Source organism: Oryzias melastigma, unplaced genomic scaffold, assembly GCF_002922805.2.
Source record: "Oryzias melastigma strain HK-1 unplaced genomic scaffold, ASM292280v2 sc00277, whole genome shotgun sequence".
NCBI lineage: Eukaryota > Metazoa > Chordata > Actinopteri > Beloniformes > Adrianichthyidae > Oryzias > Oryzias melastigma.
This window is the reverse complement of record NW_023416901.1, coordinates 78358-97387: the sequence shown is the minus strand read 5'-3', so window position 1 is coordinate 97387 and position 19030 is coordinate 78358. Positions and strand designations below refer to the sequence as shown.

Sequence of the window (19030 nt, the reverse complement as noted above, 5' to 3'; positions counted from 1 at the left end):
TATGCAAAACAGTTAAATGAAGTAATGGAGTAGGGGTGGGGTTATACAAGTTCACTTCTTCCCACTCCTTTTCAAGCAACCAATCAAGCTCTACTGACTTTAGGTAATTATCACAAAAATGAATGAACCAAATGTGACATAAGTGTGTTTTATTTTCTTTTTCCACTTTATAATCATCCATCCATCCATTTTCTTAACTGCCTTGTCCCTTCCGGGGTCGCGGGGTTGCCGGAGCCTATCTCGGCTGCTGATGGGCGAAGGCGGGGTACACCCTGGACAGGTCACCAGTCTGTCTCAGGGCCTCAATCACACACATTCACTCTCACATTCACACCTAGGGGCAATTTAGAGTCACCAATTAACCTATGAAGCATGTTTTTGGACGGTGGGAGGAAGCCGGAGTCCCCGGTGAAAACCCACGCATGCACGGGGAGAACATGCAAACTCCACACAGAAAGGTCCCAGCCGGGAGTCGAACCGGGGCCTTCTTACTGTGAGGCAAGAGCGCTAACCACTGCGCCACCGTGCAGCCCTACTTTATAATCAATGCATTTAATTGTTTCTGTAATGAGTTTGAAATAATTGTGCTTTGTCCTGTATTTTTTTTAACCTATGCTTGAAATAAACAAATCAATCAATCAATCAAATCAATCAATCAATCAATCAATCATCATAAAGTGCATTTCATTTCATGGTGATTGCAATTGGATAAAAACTGTTTTTTGGTCTGTTTTTCTTTTTAATAATAAGTCTGCAGAGTTAAAAAATTAGCCAATCAGAACATAGTTTGTGTGAACGTCCAAGGGTATTTACGACTCATGTGCACACTCCATGCGTGAAGCATTCATGAACAGTCAGTAAGGAAGGTCCCAGTCCTCATACCTTACTAACAACCAGAGTGTGGTGTAAGGACACCGTATGACAGCATCACCTGTAGGACACAAGTGAGTGGGACTTCCATTATCCCTTTCAGGATACACTTACCACACGCACGACAATGCAATGTTACATTTTCACACAGGTGTATCCTGAGACTAAGCTGTATTCTTTTTTTTTTTTACTTTTGTGAGTTGTTTGACATTTATAACTTTGGGAGGAACAAAATAAATTGAACCTTTTTTTTTTTTTTTTGACCATGCACAGGCCATGCAGCATCATCTGGTCCGGAGGCGGTTTCTCCTTTCTGTGACATCCTGCAGATTTTCTCTCACTTCCTGTCGTCTCTCTAAGTCAAAGCCATAACCATCAGGCTCATCTTCCCGTCTGTGCTGAACAGCCTGACCCTCCTGGGTAGTTTAGTCTTTCTTAGTTTAGTCTTATATTAAAACCCTCCCGCTCTCTTTGGGGTCCAGATGACTCCAACAACATATTGATGTGTGATTCCTTCCATGACAAATGTGGACAAAGGTGGACAGGATTTTATGTCTGCCATGGACATTAGTGAAACTCAAAAATCAAAGATAAAAAAAAATTCAGTGCACTGTCTTGTGGGGTCCAGATGACCCCACTTTTAATTTAAACAAACCAAGGAGAGTGGAAGGGTTACGGGTTGTTGCAGAGTTTGAGAGTTCAATGTATTGACTGGTTATTGTTCAGCTCATACATGAATTCATGCTCTGTTCCTTCAGGGTCTGCTGTTTGCCCTGTTTAAGCAATAAAGTAGATTTCAAGGATTTATAATCTTATGAAATCAGCAGAGACTAAACTCCATGAGGCGCTGGATGGTTTATCTAAGGTGACTTAAACCTCCATAAAACAGAATCATGAGTTATGCTGAGGCTTACTGACCATGCTGCCGCTGATGCTGATGATAATGATGATGCAGCTGCTGGTAATGATGCTGCTGCTGCTTCTCAGGCTCCAGCAGTTTCTACGATCGACTTGCCGCTTAGCTCTGCACACTCAGTGCACTTGTTATCCTAGATTGATATCAGGGCTTCTTGCCTGAACGTCAGTCTTATTATTGGTGCTGTGGGTACCCCCACCCCCCGCCTCCTCCAACCCCTCTGAAGTCACCCAGAGGGCCAGATAACAGGCAATCCAACATGTGGTTTGAGTTAGCATCTCTGAAACAAGCCCTCCTTACGCGGGCTGTGTGCAAGTCCTCACAGATGTTTGTTGTGCTGACATTGTGTGGTTTTTAGCACAAAGCTTTCATCAGCTTCTGCCATTTACTGCTTGGTGTCCTGCATGGATGTGACAATGTGTGTGTCGGTCTGTGTAAGTTAATATGTGAGTGTCAACAGGAAGTTGAGTACATTCAGTCCAGATACTTGACCGAAAATAAAAAGAAGAAAACTTTGAAAATGTAAAAAAGAGTTTCAACTCTTTTCCTTCTTTCAAATTAGATTATAACTGCCCCAACCCCCCCCCCCTTAGGATGGAGAAACCGGTTCCTATTCAGAAAAAGTTCCTGTACAGACCAATTGCTGTTCAGACAAGTTCTTGATCAGACTAGTTCCTGTTCAGACCAGTTCCCGGTCAGACCAGTTCAAGTTCAGACCAGTTCCAAGTCTGACCTTTTCCAGGTTAGACCAGTTTCTGTTCAGACCAGGTCCATGTCACACCACTTCCTGTTCAGACCAGTTCCTGTCCAAACCAGTTCCTGTTCAAACCAGTTCCCTGTCGGACCACTTCCAGTTTAGACCAGTTCAAGGTCAGACCAGATTCTGTTCAGACCAGTTACTATTCAGACCAGTTCAAGGTCAGACAATTTTTTTGTTTAGACCAATTTCAGATAAGACCGGGTTTCCGTTCAGACCAGTTCCCATTCATAACAGTTCTTGTTCAGACCAGTTTCTGTTCAGACCAGTTACCGTTTAGAACAGGTCCTGTTCAGACCAGTTCCTGTTCAGACCAGTTTCAGTTCAGACCAGTTTTTGTTCAGACCAGTTCCTGTTCAGACCAGTACCAGGTCAGACCTGTTCCCGTTTAGACCAGTTCCTATTTAGACCAGTTTCTGTTCAGACAACTACCAGCTTATACCAATTCCGGTTCAGTCCAGGTTTTGTTCAGACCAGTTTCAGTTCAGACCAGTTTTTGTTCAGACCAGTTGCTGTTCAGACCAGTTCTGGTTCAGACCAGTTTTCTGTTCAGACCATTACCAGGTCAGACCAGTTCCCATTCAGACCAGCTCCTGTTCAGACCAGTTTTGGTTCAGACTAGTTTTTGTTTGTTTAACTTTGGACATAACAGAAGCAAAGTGACTGAATTTGATTTCATTCCAGCGTTCCCTTCTCTTCTCCGAGCTCCAGAAGCTCTCCAGATGAACGTGTTCCTCACAGAAGAGCGATCAACCACACTCACACTGCAGGTTTTACACTTCCATGGATGCGTGTCAGAGTGAGAACCGCTGCCAAAAAACGTGCTCTGGGCGGAGCTGCCTGAACTCTGCCTCAGCGGTAACGGGCCGTCCCAAAGGGACCCGTCTGTTTGTTGGTCCAGCAGTATATTTATCAGCCGCCTGTGCTTCTCACTGATATCCTGGATGCAGGAATAGAAGGACAGATTATTTGTTTGTCAAAGGATGCCAGCACAAGCTGGCATAGACTGATGTTCCCAGGAATGAGCAAACCCACGTCTTCATGGAGCTCTGACTAATGGATGAAACTGGATGAAATGCGCTTTAGATTTGTCTGTCCTGCTCTCTCTGCATCTCTGTGGGTGGTAGCTTCTCTGTTTCATTCAAGTTACTGGAGATTTCGTGCAAAAACACGTGTCAGATAGTAAATATTCATTAGTTTATTTCCTTTACCTGGAATCCAGATAATACCTTATAAGAACTGGAATAAATTCCTTGAAGTTGAGTCAGTTCAGTCAGTTTCCTCAAAGCCTTCAGGTTTGTCTTCCCCACCATCCACAAAAGTAAATCCAAATACCTGATGGATGTAACAGATCTGTTTAATAATGGGAATTCTTGTTGTACTCCAGTCAACTTTGTCTACTTAATAAATGCAGAAATGCTGCACTTATGATATCTGATGAATAGATTCTTTTTAAGAAGAATGTCATGGATGTGAAGAGTTCGTAGAAGCGGGATCTTTGTTCTGCTCTTTTCATTTTCCCGCCTCGCCTGTTGTTCTAATGGAGACGTGGTACTGACAGAAGGCTAAACTTTGGAATATCTGCAGTCTATTGAAACTTACTGTTGGACGGGACAGAACAGGGTTTGGGGATCAGATCTGGTTTCTGACGCAGGACCCAGTCCTGGAGGGTTCCTCCTCTTCCTCAGAGCAGGGGGGTCAGATTCAGCTGTAAATATGGCAGAGATATCTGGAAGCAAACATGAGGACGCTCCTGAAAGGATCTGCTGCGCTTGGAGCTTCAGGCAGACGCTTAAACAAATTCTGAAGTATTTAGGTTTTGGTTTCTAACAAGGAAACCAAAAGTAAACATTTGGTTTGGAACAGAACCGGAACAAACTACAAAAAAAAAAAAAAAAAACAGATTCTCTGCAGTAAGGACACCGGGGGAGAACATTGTTGGATCTTCACTCAAACCACGTGTCTCCAACCTTTAACAGTAAAAGAGCCATCTGGACTCGTTTTCTACTGATCAATACCTAGAAGGAGTCTTGCTTTAGCATTTAAGAAATTTGGATTTGCATTCATGATCTTTTTTTCAAATAATAAATATGAATTTTGTCTTTTTTGCCATAAACAAAAGCAAAAATATAAAGAGAACCTAGCATCTCTCAAAATTTGTTTTTTTTTAACTTATTTTCAACATAAAATATGCTCTGTGTCAAACAGGATCATCTCAGTGCAGCTCTGGACAGCTAGTAACCAATGTTGTTCAGCATAAGATAAAATGTGGTTTTAACTCATAAAAGATCAAACTTTTTACCAAAGTTTTGTTTTGTATATAAAATCTGTTCATTCTGGAGGTAGAGTTGATCAAACAAGACGTCTTCAGGTCAACAGGATGTAAAAACCTACATAGTTTATCATCTATGTGAACCTCAGACATCAGTTTATACATTTAACAAATCTAAATTAAATGAATGCTAAATAAGTAACCCTTGCTTAAAAAATTGCTATTTATTTTTCTTTTATTTATTTAATTTTTGTTATTTTCTCCTCTTTGTCCTCAGCAGTCTTACTCTGCTGGGTTTTGTTATTTTAGTTTGGGGTTGGATCTTGGTAGTCTTAGTTTGCAGGGTTTGTTTATTTGTTTTCTTTAGGTAGTTTTGGTTAAGCAGTCATTATCAGGAGCTGCTGACTCTGACGGTCGACATGTCTGGATCAACAGTCTCCATCACTTATTTTATGTTTGTCCAAGGAGCCATAATGGAGAGATAAAAGATGTGGATCTGGAGCTGCAGGTTTCAAACCTCTGACTCAAACCTACTTGTATCAAAACTTTACTGTCATGTTGATCATATGATCCTCACATGATCCTCACATGGTCTGATTCCGCCGTATCTCTTCATCTCCTACTTGCAGCTGGAGACCTTCATACAGAAGAACCTGAGGAGAGACGTGGCCAACATTCGGTCTCATGTTGTTCACAACCAAACAGCCACAATGCTGGAGATTGGAACCAATCTGCTGACGCACACAGCGGAGCAGACACGCAAACTCAACGTGGTGGAGGCCAAGGTGACACATCTACGGGTTCTGGCTCCGTCAGGTCCTCCGGCTTTTGCTGACTGTTGTTCTTCTCCAGGTGCTGAATCACACGTCTCGGATTGAGATCCAGCTTCTGGAGAATTCTTTGTACACCAACAAGCTGGAGAAGGAGCTCCTGCAGCAGACCACTGAGATCAGGCAGCTGCGAGACAAAAACAGGTAAGAAACCAGGTTTGGGGCTTCAGAGCAGATCACCGACTCTGTGATGATAGGATTCGAGCTCCAAGCCTTTACATCGAACGTATTGGATTTCTTCAGAGACTAGCCAAACATGTCTCCAGCTCCTCCTCATGTGGAGGCCGAGCACACATGTCTGTGATTTCAGTGTTTGTCAGGGATTCTTTAATCACTCTGAGATGTAAGAATCACCTTTGAAGCAGCCACAGCTGTGACCAGAGGAGATCTCATTCCTCTGCTGCTGTGGAAGAAAACACGTTACATACGTGTGCAGCAATAAATCCCAGAAACGTTCTGAAACCATCAAAGTTCTGCTTGAAGAAGCTTTGCTTTGTTCTGTGGAGAAAAAGGTGGGTTTGATTTTGCAAAACACTGGTTCAAATCCTGACAAGGATCTTATAAAATACTCTTTAAAATCTAAAGAAGTATGTATATCTATACCTTGATTAAATCAAAGCCAAAGAACTATTTTCAAAAAGGTGTTTTTATTAGTCTGCACAGAGTTGTTGTGTTTTCATTGCCTGTTATCCATCTTTTATTCATACTTAGGCCTGAGCAGAGGGTTGCTGGTGCCAATTCCTTTAGGTCAGGAGTGTCAAATTCAATCGCACAAGGGGCCAAAATCCAAAACACACCTTAGGTTGCGGGTCGAATAGGATAAACATTTAGCGAACAAACTAAAACTACATTTTTAAAACTGTAACTTTTTAACATAATTATGAACTAGATATAGCATTACCTGCAATAATGCTAGTGTGAATGCTGTGCTGATAGATTAAAATGCTGAAATTGATGGCTAAAAATGCTAAAGTTGATAGCTGAAAATGCTTAAATTGATAGTCAGCTAAAATATTAGCTAAATGCCAGATTAGCCTAAAAAAAAGCAAAACAAAAAACACTTAGGCTTGCCAATAAAGCTACCCTGTAGCTGAAAAAAATAGGTGAACTCAAAAATAGCCTAGAAAACTGAAAAATGCTTAAATTACCCAAAACAGCTAGAGTTTAAATGTTAGCCTAACTCAAAAACAACCTAAAAAACTGTTTAAAAACAAATCCTAAATTAGCCAAAACAGCTATTAGCTAAACTCCAAAACAGCCTAAAAAATCTTAGTAAATAACAAAATACTCCAAAAAGTTAGCAGAATGACAATTTTTAAAACTTTTAAACCATAACTTTTTAACATAATTATGAATAATAAAAAGGCAGGAATATTATTCCAGAATAAATCAACTTAAACCTTAAATAACTTTCAATATTTTACTCATCATAAAAATAGATTTTGCCAAAATTATAGTAGTTAGAAATAAGCGCAAGATAACATCGGGCCATTAATAACAATAAAATAAAATGATCTGGAGGGCCGGATAGAATTACCCGGAGGGCCGGATCCGGCCCCCGGGCCTTGACTTTGACACATGCTTTAGTGGAAAGAGTTATGAAACAGATCTGTTGGAATTCATCTGAAATCTGAGATTTGAAGGATCTGTTAATGAAAACACAAACAGATCCTTTACAGCTGCTTCTGTCTGAGGAAATAAACTGCATCCACTGCGGACAGGAATGAATATTCTGTGGAAATAAAAGAGACGACTCTGCAGGTCTATTCTTTTTAAATCTAAAGCTTTCAGTTCGAAGCAGCACAGCAGAGACACTTATGAGTTTCACTCTAACCCCCCATAACTCTTGCAGTTACTGCAGAATATTTAGCTGAAAGGCTGAAACTCCAAACGATGAACAAAAGCTGTAACACTCATGGACTCTGTAGACCCACATCAGTGTGAAAGCTACAAACACACAGAATCCCCCAGCGTTTGAGCTTCAGATCACGACTGCAGCGGCTGCAGATCCGTTAAGTCCGTCAGTTGAATTTCAAAGTAACGTCTGTCAGTGATCTTCCATCTCTGTCTCACCTCCCCTGGGATCCTGTTTGTGGTTCAGCAGGAAAACAGTTCCAGCTTCACATCACAGCTGCGAGTTCATCAGTGAGAATAATGAAACCTCTGTTTACAGATGCTGGAAGTGAGTCCAGATCTGAGGAGAAACATTTACAGAAACAATATTTTTTCCATTTTTCATGTTTGAGCTGAATCTGGAGGCTGTGGAGTAAGATGGTCCTTCAGCTGCAGACGGAAGAACTGCAGAGGACAATGCATGTGTGTGTTGTTGTGTTCACATGAAGTAAGCTACTGAAAGGAGAAGGAATCTTTCTTTATTTAAGCAGCTGGAGGATTCAATGCTTAATTTTTCTCATAAACTTCAGGCCGTTGAGTAGCTGAGCTGGTTGGTGCACCAACCTCATCACTAAACTGTTTAGAACAGTTTCTGTGGCAGAAGACAGACCAGAGTTTCTTCCGTTCAGTTTAGAAAATGTAGGAGAGATAAAGAGAAACCAGGAAGTGACGGACTCACATGAACAAAAACACACAGACACAAGAACACGCAGGCAGGCTCGGCTCTGTGCTATAACCAGAGCAGAAACACACACCAGAGACAAACTGCAAACACACTTCACACACATTGCTGCAGAAACAACAGCACCACAGTGTTCAGTCTGCACTACTGTTCATGAGCAGGTCTGATGACTCGATTCAGCTCCTGGAGTGACCACAGTCTGACCTGCATCCAGGATTTCCCTCCATCAGAGCAGAGAAGGTTGTAAACAGGATCATCTAAACCAGGAGTGTCAAACTCAATCACACAAGGAGCCAAAATCCAAAACACACCTTAGGTCGCGGGCCGAACAGGATAAACATTTAGTGAACACTCTAAAACTATTCATTCATTCATCTTCTTGGCCGCTTTTTTCCCTTCCGGAGCCTAACCCGGCTACTGAAGGGCGAAGTCGGGGTTCATCCTGGACAGGTTGCCAGTCTGTCGCAGGGCCCCTCTAAAACTAAATTTTTAAAACTTAAAAACCGTAACTTTTTAACATACTTATGAACTATATATAGCATTACCTGTGATAATGCTAGTGTGAATGCTGTAAGCTGAATTTGTCCGCTGAAGATGCTAATGCTGATACCTAAAATGTTAGTGCTGATAGCTAAACTGTTGGAGCTGATAGCTGAAATCACTAAAGCTAATAGCTGAAAACGCTGAATCTGATTGCCAGCTAAAATATTTGCTAAATGCCAAATTAGCCTAAAACAAAAAACTTAGGTTAGCCAAAACAGCTAGCATGTAGCTGAGCAACTAGCTAAACTCCAAAACGGTCTAAAAAATCTTATTAAATGCCAAAATAGTTCAAAAAGCTAATCAGAATGCCAATTTTTAAAGCTTAAAATGGTAACTTTTTAAGATAAATATGAATAGTAAAAAGTCACGAATATTATTTCAGAATAAATCAACTTAAACCTTAAATAACTTTCAGTATTTTACCCTTCATAAAAATATATTTTGTGAAAATTATACAAGTTAGAAATGAGCGTAAGATAACACCGGGCCATTAATAACAATAAAATAAAATGATCTGGAGGGCCGGATAGAATTACCCGGAGGGCCGGATGCAACCATTCAATCTGTTCAATGGAGGAACATACCACATCCCTGGTTGACTTTGCATTAAAGAGCAGACTCACAGTTTCTTTGCCTCAGACACACAGATACAGCTAAACTTCTAAAATCAAACTTCTGGAAGCCTGTGATCACCCATGTCCTCAGCAGTGAGTCTGGAAACCAAAGGTGAAGCAGAAGGAATGGCAGGACAAGAACGTACCTGCAGGGTGTGCTGAACCACATGTCACAGCAGACTCATTTAAAACACACACTTTGACTTCCTAACATCTGCTGAGGTTGTACAAAAGGATCATATTTTTATGATGGAGGAGCTTTGTCTGGTCATCTATATGTTTGGGCTTTCCCACACATCCCTTTTCTTTCATTCAAGCAACAGCCCCCTCTAGTGGACACAGACGGACGGGTCAAAGGACACATTCAGAGAAGAGTCAGGACAAAACCTGTCACAGCATGTACCCAACCAGCACCAGAAACACAAGAAGAGTTCTGAAATGTTCCTGTGCTGCAGATCCCTGGGAAACAGCTTCTTTGTTGAACTCCAGCTGTTTTCCTGATATGTTAGTGTCCTTCAGCTGAGGGTTTCAGATTCAGCAGATGTGCAAAGACAGGCCTGACTCCATCAAAAAAGGAGGATCTCCTCTCTGAAAGGAGCTCCGCTGAGGCCACAGCTCTGTTCCAGATGTTGGAGAACATTCCTGCTCCTTTAGCTTCGGTGGTAGTCATGCAGAAGGAGATTAAGGAGAACATTTTCAGCTGATGACGCAGCATCAGTCCTACTGTAACCATGACAACAACGGCCCTCACAAACCAGGGCTGCTGGAAAAGAGCTGAATCAGGAGAGCTGTTGTTTTAGAGCCCGTTGGGGGAACTTTAGTGGAGAACAATTACTTAATGACTTCATAAACATCAACCATTAATTGAAGTTCAACTTTAACTTGAAAAACTTTATCGTTCCATCGTAGAAAAACAAATGGCGCAGCTGCTGGAAATGCTTTTCCAATCTGAGTCAGAAAAAGTGGTTGGAAGAAAGACTACAAAAACTGTTCAGCCTCCAAAACCGGGACGTTGCTGCAGCTAAAAATGACCAGTTTACCTTCAGACGTGAACCTAAGGGTCGCGCCGACAAGACGAACGTTCTTCATGGTTTGGATGACCTTCTGCTTTGGCCATAAAACCTTCAAACTGGGAGGATTTTCTGATGATTTCCATGATTTGCAGCAGAAAAAGTTGAATTAAACCTGCTGACTCGGCTGTGAACCCGACGCTTCCTGTGTTTCAGCCGCTTGGAGAGCAAAGTTCAGAGGCTGGAGTCCCAGCAGAGAGGAGAGCTGCAGGACATGAGGGAGGAGAAGAACAAGCTGCAGGTAAGGAGGACCCGTCCATGCATGTGTGTGGGATTTGTCGTTAAATATTACCTTACCACCTCCTGCTCTGCAGGTTTATGTCATATTTTATCGAACTGGAGTGAAGGTGATGAAAACTGTGTAGAAAATCAACAGTAAATATGAGAACTGGACTGAGTGACCCCTCCCCCTAGCAATCCAAACAGGAAGTGGCTCCACAAAGCCGAAATCCCATTGACTTCTACGTAGAAATAAACAGCTGTTCCTCAGTCATTCCATTGGTCAGAATAACCACTCTTGCTCTGATACTTTTTTTTTAACATCTTCTTGATAATCCTCTTTTTCATATTTTTCTTCTGTAATTCAAGTTATTTAAGTTATAAACTGACCAAACACATGCCTCAATTAAAAGTAGGCGGAGCCTGCTGGTAGTGGTGTGGTCTTCTAACAAGCTAACTCCTGATCGGCCAGAGAGGTTTAATTCAATTCAATTTTATTTATATAGCCCAATATCACAAAAACAATTCCCTCGTTGGGCTTCATGCCGGTAATTCTACACAAGGAGAAGGTCGGTCATAAAATATAAACAATAACTCATTGCTAAACTAAATAAAACTGGTTATCTCTGCCATTAGACCCTCCCTCCCGGTGAGGAAAAACTCCTAAAATAAAACCTGAGGGGCTGCACGGTGGCGCAGTGGTTAGCGCTCTTGCTTCACAGCGAGAAGGCCCTGGTTCAAATCCCGGCTGGGACCTGGTGGTCTTCTTCAGGACCTGAAGACTCACAAACTTCTCTTAGGCAGATTATGGCTTATGAACTGAAGCAGAAATGGAAAGAAGAATTCTACAAAGTTAATTTAGATTCACAGAACTGAAGGAAAGAGTCTGAATGATTGAATTTAAATCTAAAATAAAAAGTGAATGGATGTGCTCTGACCCCGCCCCCCGTCAGTCGGTGGTCCGGACTCAGATGACGGCCATAGAGGCTTTGGAGAAGCAGCTGAGGGTGGCGAGCAGCAACAACACGGCTCTGCAGAGGCAGCAGGCGCAGCTGATGGAGTCCGTGCATACGCTCATCACCATGGTGACCAGCACCACAGGTGCGCGTGCACACACGCCCACTCTGGTGGTTCAGACAGCAGCTCGTCGCTGACCTGCTGCGTTCTGCTGTTTGTAGGCCCGCCTCCTCAGAGCCAGGCGTGGAGAGACTGCGCAGACGCTTATAAAGCTGGCCACTCGCTCAGTGGACTGTACCATCTCTACATCAGCAACAGGACCGAGCCTGTGCAGGTAAGCACACCTGCAGCCAAAGTCTTAGTTTGAACCGGTGAAGCAGTTTGTTTCTAGATAATGTCTGTGAGTTCTATCAGTTCAGCTTCATTTGTGGAGCATTTTGATGCTTTAAAGCACATATGTCAAAGTCATATGGCCCGGGGGCCGAATCCGGCCCCCGGGCCTTGCAAAATATTTTGCACATTACCATAGGCGCCCTAATGCGTATCGAGGTGTCAGAAATTCATGGACGACGCCGGCGAACATTGTTCTTTTGACTAAAAAAACCAAAGTGCTCTGAGGGCAGGGGACCCCGGACAGCTTCAAGTTTCAGCAGAGAGCTGTCTCTGTGTCCTCTGAAGGTGTACTGCGACATGGAGACCAGCGGTGGAGGCTGGACGCTCTTCCAGCGGCGCTTCAACGGCAGTGTGGACTTCCAGAGGAGCTGGAGGGAGTACAAAGAGGTCAGCTCTCCTCAGAAAGAAAGACCTCAGTCCAAAAACACACGGCGGCAAACCTAACCGTGTTCTTCCATCACAGGGTTTTGGAGACATGCTGGGAGAACACTGGCTGGGAAATGAAGCGTTATACCAGCTGACCAGTCAGAGCCAATACACCATGAGGGTGGAGCTTAAAGACTGGGAGGGAAACTCTGCACATGCCCAGTACGACCGCTTCACCCTGACCAGTGAAAGACAGCAGTACAGGTGAGACACACACACACACACAGCATTCCATCTGAAAAAATGATTTTGAAGGATTTGATCAGAAAACCAAAGTTTATTTTCTGCAGTCAAAGCAAAATGATTTAACTGTTTGATTTCTGCTCAGTAAATAAAAAATGAAAATTTTACCCGCAGAGGAAAAACAGCTGTGTTCTGGCGTGTTTCTCTGATCAATTTTGGGTTTTGTCTTTTTTCTTTTGGTGTGTTATTTGAGGTAGCATGAGCAATAAACAAAAAAAAACTGAAAAAAAAATCAAGAAAAAAATTCCTTTGTGCTTTGAAGCACTTGTGTTAAATGAAATGGCTTCCAATTAGCTGAATTCTCAACCATCACACTCATGCTCCACCCCCTTCAGGTTGTATCTCAGAGGTTACAGTGGAACGGCAGGTAAGCAGAGCAGCCTGAACCCGCATGGAGCCGGCTTCAGCACCCGAGACCAGGACAACGACAACTGTGACCACTGCAAATGTGCCCTGATGCTCACCGGAGGTGAGAAGACAACAGTCCGTCTCTGAGCTTCAACACCTTCATGTGACGTACATCCATTTACAGGACTGGGTCTGGAAACAGGACTGTCTGAAAACAGGACTGAGTCTGAAAACAGGAGTGAGTTTGAAAACAGGACTGAGTCTGAAATCAGGACTGAATCTGAAAACAGGGCTGAGTCTGGAAACTGACAAACGTCCAGTTAAATCTTATTAAAGTCTTTACAGCCTGTTAAGACAAAGTGTTTCCTGCTTATAATGATAATTTCTTTTAGAAAGAACCCCCCCACCCCTGAGCCATCAGCAACAAAAGCAGCCCTATGGTTCAATCACACACTAGGTTAATCGCTCAGGCAGAGTCCCAAACCCCCCAGGGAGAGAACTTCAATGGTTACCATTTGTCAGTGAGTCGGTTAAAATCACAGCAATCTCCAGAGAAAACAGAGAAAACTGGAGAAGACAGAACTGGAGAAAAGCTCCTAATGATCCGAGCTGCAGCCGCATTAGCAGATAATGAGACCTTCAGCCAAAAGCGCTCTGAGCCCACCGGGACCCGCATCGTTTTCACGTCACAAAGCACAGCTTATCGCTCCAACCCGCTTTATTCGTCACCATTATACTTTCTCCAACAGTCCTAATTGCTAGCAGCTAAACATAACATCATTTCACATTTTTAATGAAGGTCAGCAAAAGCCAACTGGCAGAAATCCAGCACTAAAGCTGGACCCAAACAGTCCCTGTGGCTTTGGTTTAAATGCCTTCAGAAATAACAGAAACGGCTGGTTTTGGCACCGAGCTGATTTGGTCAGAGTCCGATCTGAGTATCCACCCCACCACCACCCACAAAAGAAAATCTGATTTACACCACGACGTGCTGAGATGAAACTGCATGACTGTGGAGCTGGTGAAGTTCTAGAGCTGATCAGAACCGACTGATGGCTCACTGAACCACAGCTCCAGCCTCACATCAGGTGGGAGAAGATTGTCTGGGTGGAACCAGAAACAGTCAAACTGAAAATTCTGTTTTTTCAGGTTAAAACCACAAAGTTCTTTAGAAAAAAATAAAACCAGAAAACACCCAGGTGGGTCAAAGTGAACCCAAACTCAGACAAGCAACCATAAACAACCGTTACCCCAGAACAATGACCCGGTCTGCTCAGAGCTCCTCTGAGAAACCAGGCTCAGAGACCGGCGACTGTAAATGAGAACTGGACTGAGTGAGTGTGACATCATCCATTGAACATGGTTACTTCAGGCTCCAACCAAATGAAATTAATTCAGTCAAATTTTTTTTTCAATATGGACGCCCCCATGTTGGAACCAGACAGAGTTATTGAGCAGTGATTGGTCGGTTTCAGTCATTGTTTCTATGGCAACCACACTCACCAAAATCTATCAATTAAATGTTTTGAACATTGGAGGTGGGGACCAGCAGGCTCCACCTACTTCTATTGGTCTATTGGTCAGTTTATAACTTGAATAACTTGAACTACAGACAAATATATATAAAAAGAGGATTATCGAAGAAGTTCAAGAATGTTTATTCTGACCAATAGAATGACTGAGGAACAGCTGTTTAGGTCTCAATAGAAGTCTATGGGATTTTGGCTTTCGGGAGCCAGCAGGTACTTCCTGTTTGCTACTAAGTCCAGTTCTCAGATACAGTCAATGGCATGGACAGAGGTGAACACTGTCATCATCTCAGGTCCGTCTCATGAAATCAACATGTTATCAAAGGATTTAGTTGAAGAGACTCTTAGGGTCTCTCTGTCTGTTGTCAGGTGGGTGTGGTTTTCCAAAAACCGTGGAACATCACATGATTTAGCTGCAGAAGACCCAGATGTTTTCACTTCATGAATAAGATGGTTTTGTTAAGATTTGATTCTGTTGAGTTCTTTCTTCTGAAGTAGTACGTGTTCAGAGTTCAGTCGAACCCTCTGCTCTGAAACCAGTCTATTACAGGGGTCTGGAACCTGCGGCTCCGGAGTCACGTGTGAGTCTTTTACCCCTCCATTGTGGCTCTTCGGTTGAAATAATAAAAAATAAAATAACTAGTAACTGTAAAGGAAAAAGTTAGTAAGAAGTAAAGTAAAAAAAAAAGAAAAGTAACTTAAACTTTATTCAACTCATTCACAAACAAGGACGGTATGAGTCGTTCAATGAGGATCTAACAACAGTAAACCGTAATTCTCCATCAGCGTCATACTGACGCATTTGGACTTAATTTGAGCTTCATTTATCACAAAAAATCAATTTAGTGTCAGTGAGCACAACCAGAATTAAAGCTATGTTAAGTTATAATCCACTGAATTATAAAAAAGATTTTCTATTATTGAACAAATTGAGGGATTTAAAGTGTTCCTCGTGGTTTTAATATATGGTAGGTGTCACGTTGTTAGCTCTGGTTTAGTTTTGTTGGTTATCTTTATGAATTTGTGGCTAAAATGCTCCAGAAACAGTAAAATCATTCTTATTTTTTTATCATTGAGGACTTTACACTTCCTACTGCATTTGCTGCATTGACATGATCCTATGGTGTCGGATATCTTTAATTTTGAAAGGAAGCCATGCGATGCTCTGTCAAAAGTTAGAAACTATTTCTTTTTTTTAAACTATTTTCTCAAAGCATAATAGTTTTTTTAAATGTATCATGTCAGTAACAGAATCCTAAATATAAATCAGAATCTTATTTTTCTAATGAAGACTTTGTGGCTCCTGCTGGGTTCTGGATGGCGAGAAATCAACCTGAACGACGTTTTCAGACCCCTGATCTATTAGAGTCTGAAGGGACTTTTTTATCCAAAGACTGAATCCAATCAAACTTCTTTTGACAGCAGGTTGACCTCTCCCTGTCTTCCCCTCTCCTGTTTTCAGGTTGGTGGTTCGATGCCTGTGGGTTCTCCAACCTAAATGGGATCTACTACACCGTCGGCCACAACATCCGGAAGCTGAACGGCATCAAGTGGCACCACTTCAGAGGTCCCAGCTACTCTCTGCACTCCACTTCCATGATGGTACGACCTTACGACTTCTGACCCCGCCTCCAAAAGACTCCTGAGACCTGCCTTCAGCATCAGGACCCCCCAATGGATCCTCCCTGTGGTTTTCAACCCCAGCCCTAAACCATCGCTCACTCGGATCCACGATGGCTGCTATGATGGAGAACAGGGGGATTGTGTTGAGGTTTCTCCGTTCTTTCTTGCATCTCAGAGGTTTACAGTGATGGGTTTTACCTCCTTCCTCTGAACACCTTCATAGGATTTTGTGCATCAAACCTGAAGAGCATCCAGTTTAAAGCTAGTTTTTCCCAACATAAGAAATCCTAAAGCTTTGGCGACGATATATAACATCAGAAACTGAATCCTTTCACTCCATCATAAACCTGAAGAGCAGTTCTGGTCTCTGCAGCGTCTCCGCCCTCAGATGCAGCTCAGTTTGAAAAGAGGATCTTCCTGCACCAAAGCAGCATTTGTGATGGAGACTCTGTGGAACGTGAGAGCGCACTGGGATGTATCCGTGCAGCCGCTGACGTGTCAGGAACACAACAGCCAATCAGTCCAGTCACCAGCTGACGGGGATTCCTGCCTCCTTGGTCTGAAGTGGGGGCCAAATGAAAGCCCTCAGACAGAAACTCGATCACAAATGTGGCTCATCTTTCTGAGATGAAGAAACACAAAAAGAGAGTTTCTGAAAGGACTTTCCGAACAAAGACGTGTTGATAGAAAAACGGAGCTCTGAAGGACAGAAAGTGTGGTGCTTGCAGCTGGACAGACCCTGGGAGTAAGCAGACACGTTTATGGAAATAAATCCAGTCCATGTCCATGTGGTAACACTTCATGAAGCGAGGAACCGACAGGATGAAGTAAATAACAAACAGGTTGGATCCAGATCTAACTGTTTTTAATGTCTGGATGAAATTTTGAGCAACAGGACAAACAAAAGAGGACAAAAAAAGGAAAACTCTCAGCAGAGTCTGAGCTCAGAAGCAAAGACATGAAGTGTGTTGACTGATTGATGCTTTTCCTATTTTGAGATGGATTTTGCGTTTGATGCTCCTGAGGCGCTCATGCAGATGTACCTGTGTCTCTGGACATATTTATTGTATTCAAGGCATTGGTTTATTAAAAAGATCAACTTTTTGTTAACATCTGAGCTGTTTGTCGTCTGCACCAAAATGTGCATGCGTGTCATGGTTCATATTTTATGATTTTTTGTGCTGCAACACTGAAAATCTGTGGTATAACTGACAAGTATCTGACCAACAGTCTGGATTCAGCTGCATATGAATGTTTTTATATCTACAACCTCTCATCAGTTAATGGTAAATCGGTGTATAATTAGAGATGGTAGAACATTCTGGATCTGACTCTAAATTGTGAAGAATTATGAAGAAGGAGCCAATGAAAAACTCAACAGAGGTGATGACGATCTCCACTGAACCTCACCGACGGCTGGAATCAACAGGTAGCCTGATAAAGCTGAAATACAATCAAAGAAAAATGACTTCTTATTGGGTATTGAAGGTTAAAGCTTAAGAAACGACATGAAAGAGATAAACTGTAAAATGAACCCAAAAATGTTTTTTCAGTGCAGGGATTCATATTTTATTGATAAATTTACTGTTTAGCTGGTTTGTTCTGTGTACATTTTTAACATCACATTTGAATAATTCTCGCTAAGAAAAACCCCAAAGACAGTTTTTATTTTAAAGATAAAAATGTCCAAAATGAACCCCACAATATTAATATAAATGGTTTAGACCAGACCAGAGGAATAAATCTTCCTGAGAACTGCTTTTTTCATCCAAATCCGTCTGACTCTCTAGAGATCTCAGGAACACCCTGATGCTCTCAGCAGACGACATTGGATTTGTAGTTTCCACTCGAAGATCCACCTGTTATCTGAACTCTATCAGTCCCCTTCAAGGTCACAGGGTTGCTGGAGCTTATCCCAACTCCTGCTGGTTCACTCTGGACTGGTCACTCTAAATTTCTGAAGGAGAATTTCACCTGAAGCTCAAGCAAACATGGGTGGTGCACCGGAGTGATGACTTAAGCATGCCAACATATCGTTTTAAAGGCGATGATTTAGGAGAGAGATCTGCAACCTTTGGCTCCAGATCCACATGTGACTCTTCTATCTTTCCATGGTAGGTCCTCGGACAAACATAAAATAAATCATGGAGACTGTTGATCCAGACATGTCGACCATCAGAGTCAGCAGGTCCTAAAAATGGCGGCATAACCAAAAAAAGCATATATTACTTTCTGCTGCACATTGGTTAAAAAAAATCCAATTTTGAAAGATGTTAGGTTCTTTTTATATTTTTGCTTTTGTTCATGCCAAAAAATTTACATAATTTATATTCATTTATAAAAAAAGAAGGTCATGAATGCAAATCCAAATTTCTTAAAGGCTAAAGTAAAGCTACGTGGCTCCTTCTGGGTTTAGATCAGTAGAAAACAAACCCAAATGGTTCTTTAACTGTTAAAGGTTGCCAACACCTGGTTTAGGACGCCCTGATCAAAATCCAGACTCGTTCCTAAAAGAGACTTAGACGGGTCGATGAGGATGAGAAGCTCTCCAGACCAGCTGAAATCTAACAGAGAAAGTGATGTGAGTCTCACTCCAGCATTGAAACTCATTAATCGAATGTTTATTGTTGAAATAACAGAACCAGGTTCTCCCTTTCACACAAAACTTTTGAGTTTTTTTCCTCATAAAATATAAATAAAAAAAAAAACAATATGGTCCTTGCAGCCAGTGGACTGGCCACTAATCCATGAAGTTTGTTTCCCTGCCTCCCTCTAGTGGTCATACTGCTCTATTACAGGTCCGACACAACACAAAGACATTATTCCGTAAAAAAAATGTTCATCT

The 19030-nt window shown here is 42.2% G+C and overlaps 1 protein-coding gene across 1 annotated transcript in view; it reads left to right on the top strand.

Annotated features, from left to right (window-relative positions):
- Positions 1-17349, top strand: part of angpt4 (angiopoietin 4) — a 70987-nt gene extending 53638 nt beyond the window's left edge. Inside the window, exons 2-10 of the mRNA XM_024265162.2 lie at positions 5445-5600; positions 5668-5789; positions 10604-10688; positions 11620-11767; positions 11845-11957; positions 12302-12403; positions 12480-12646; positions 13021-13154; positions 16025-17349. Of these exons, the coding sequence (XP_024120930.1) occupies positions 5445-5600; positions 5668-5789; positions 10604-10688; positions 11620-11767; positions 11845-11957; positions 12302-12403; positions 12480-12646; positions 13021-13154; positions 16025-16185 (1188 nt within the window). The 3' untranslated portion in view covers positions 16186-17349. The remainder of the gene's footprint in view (positions 1-5444; positions 5601-5667; positions 5790-10603; positions 10689-11619; positions 11768-11844; positions 11958-12301; positions 12404-12479; positions 12647-13020; positions 13155-16024) is intronic.
- The last annotated feature ends 1681 nt before the right edge of the window (positions 17350-19030 follow it).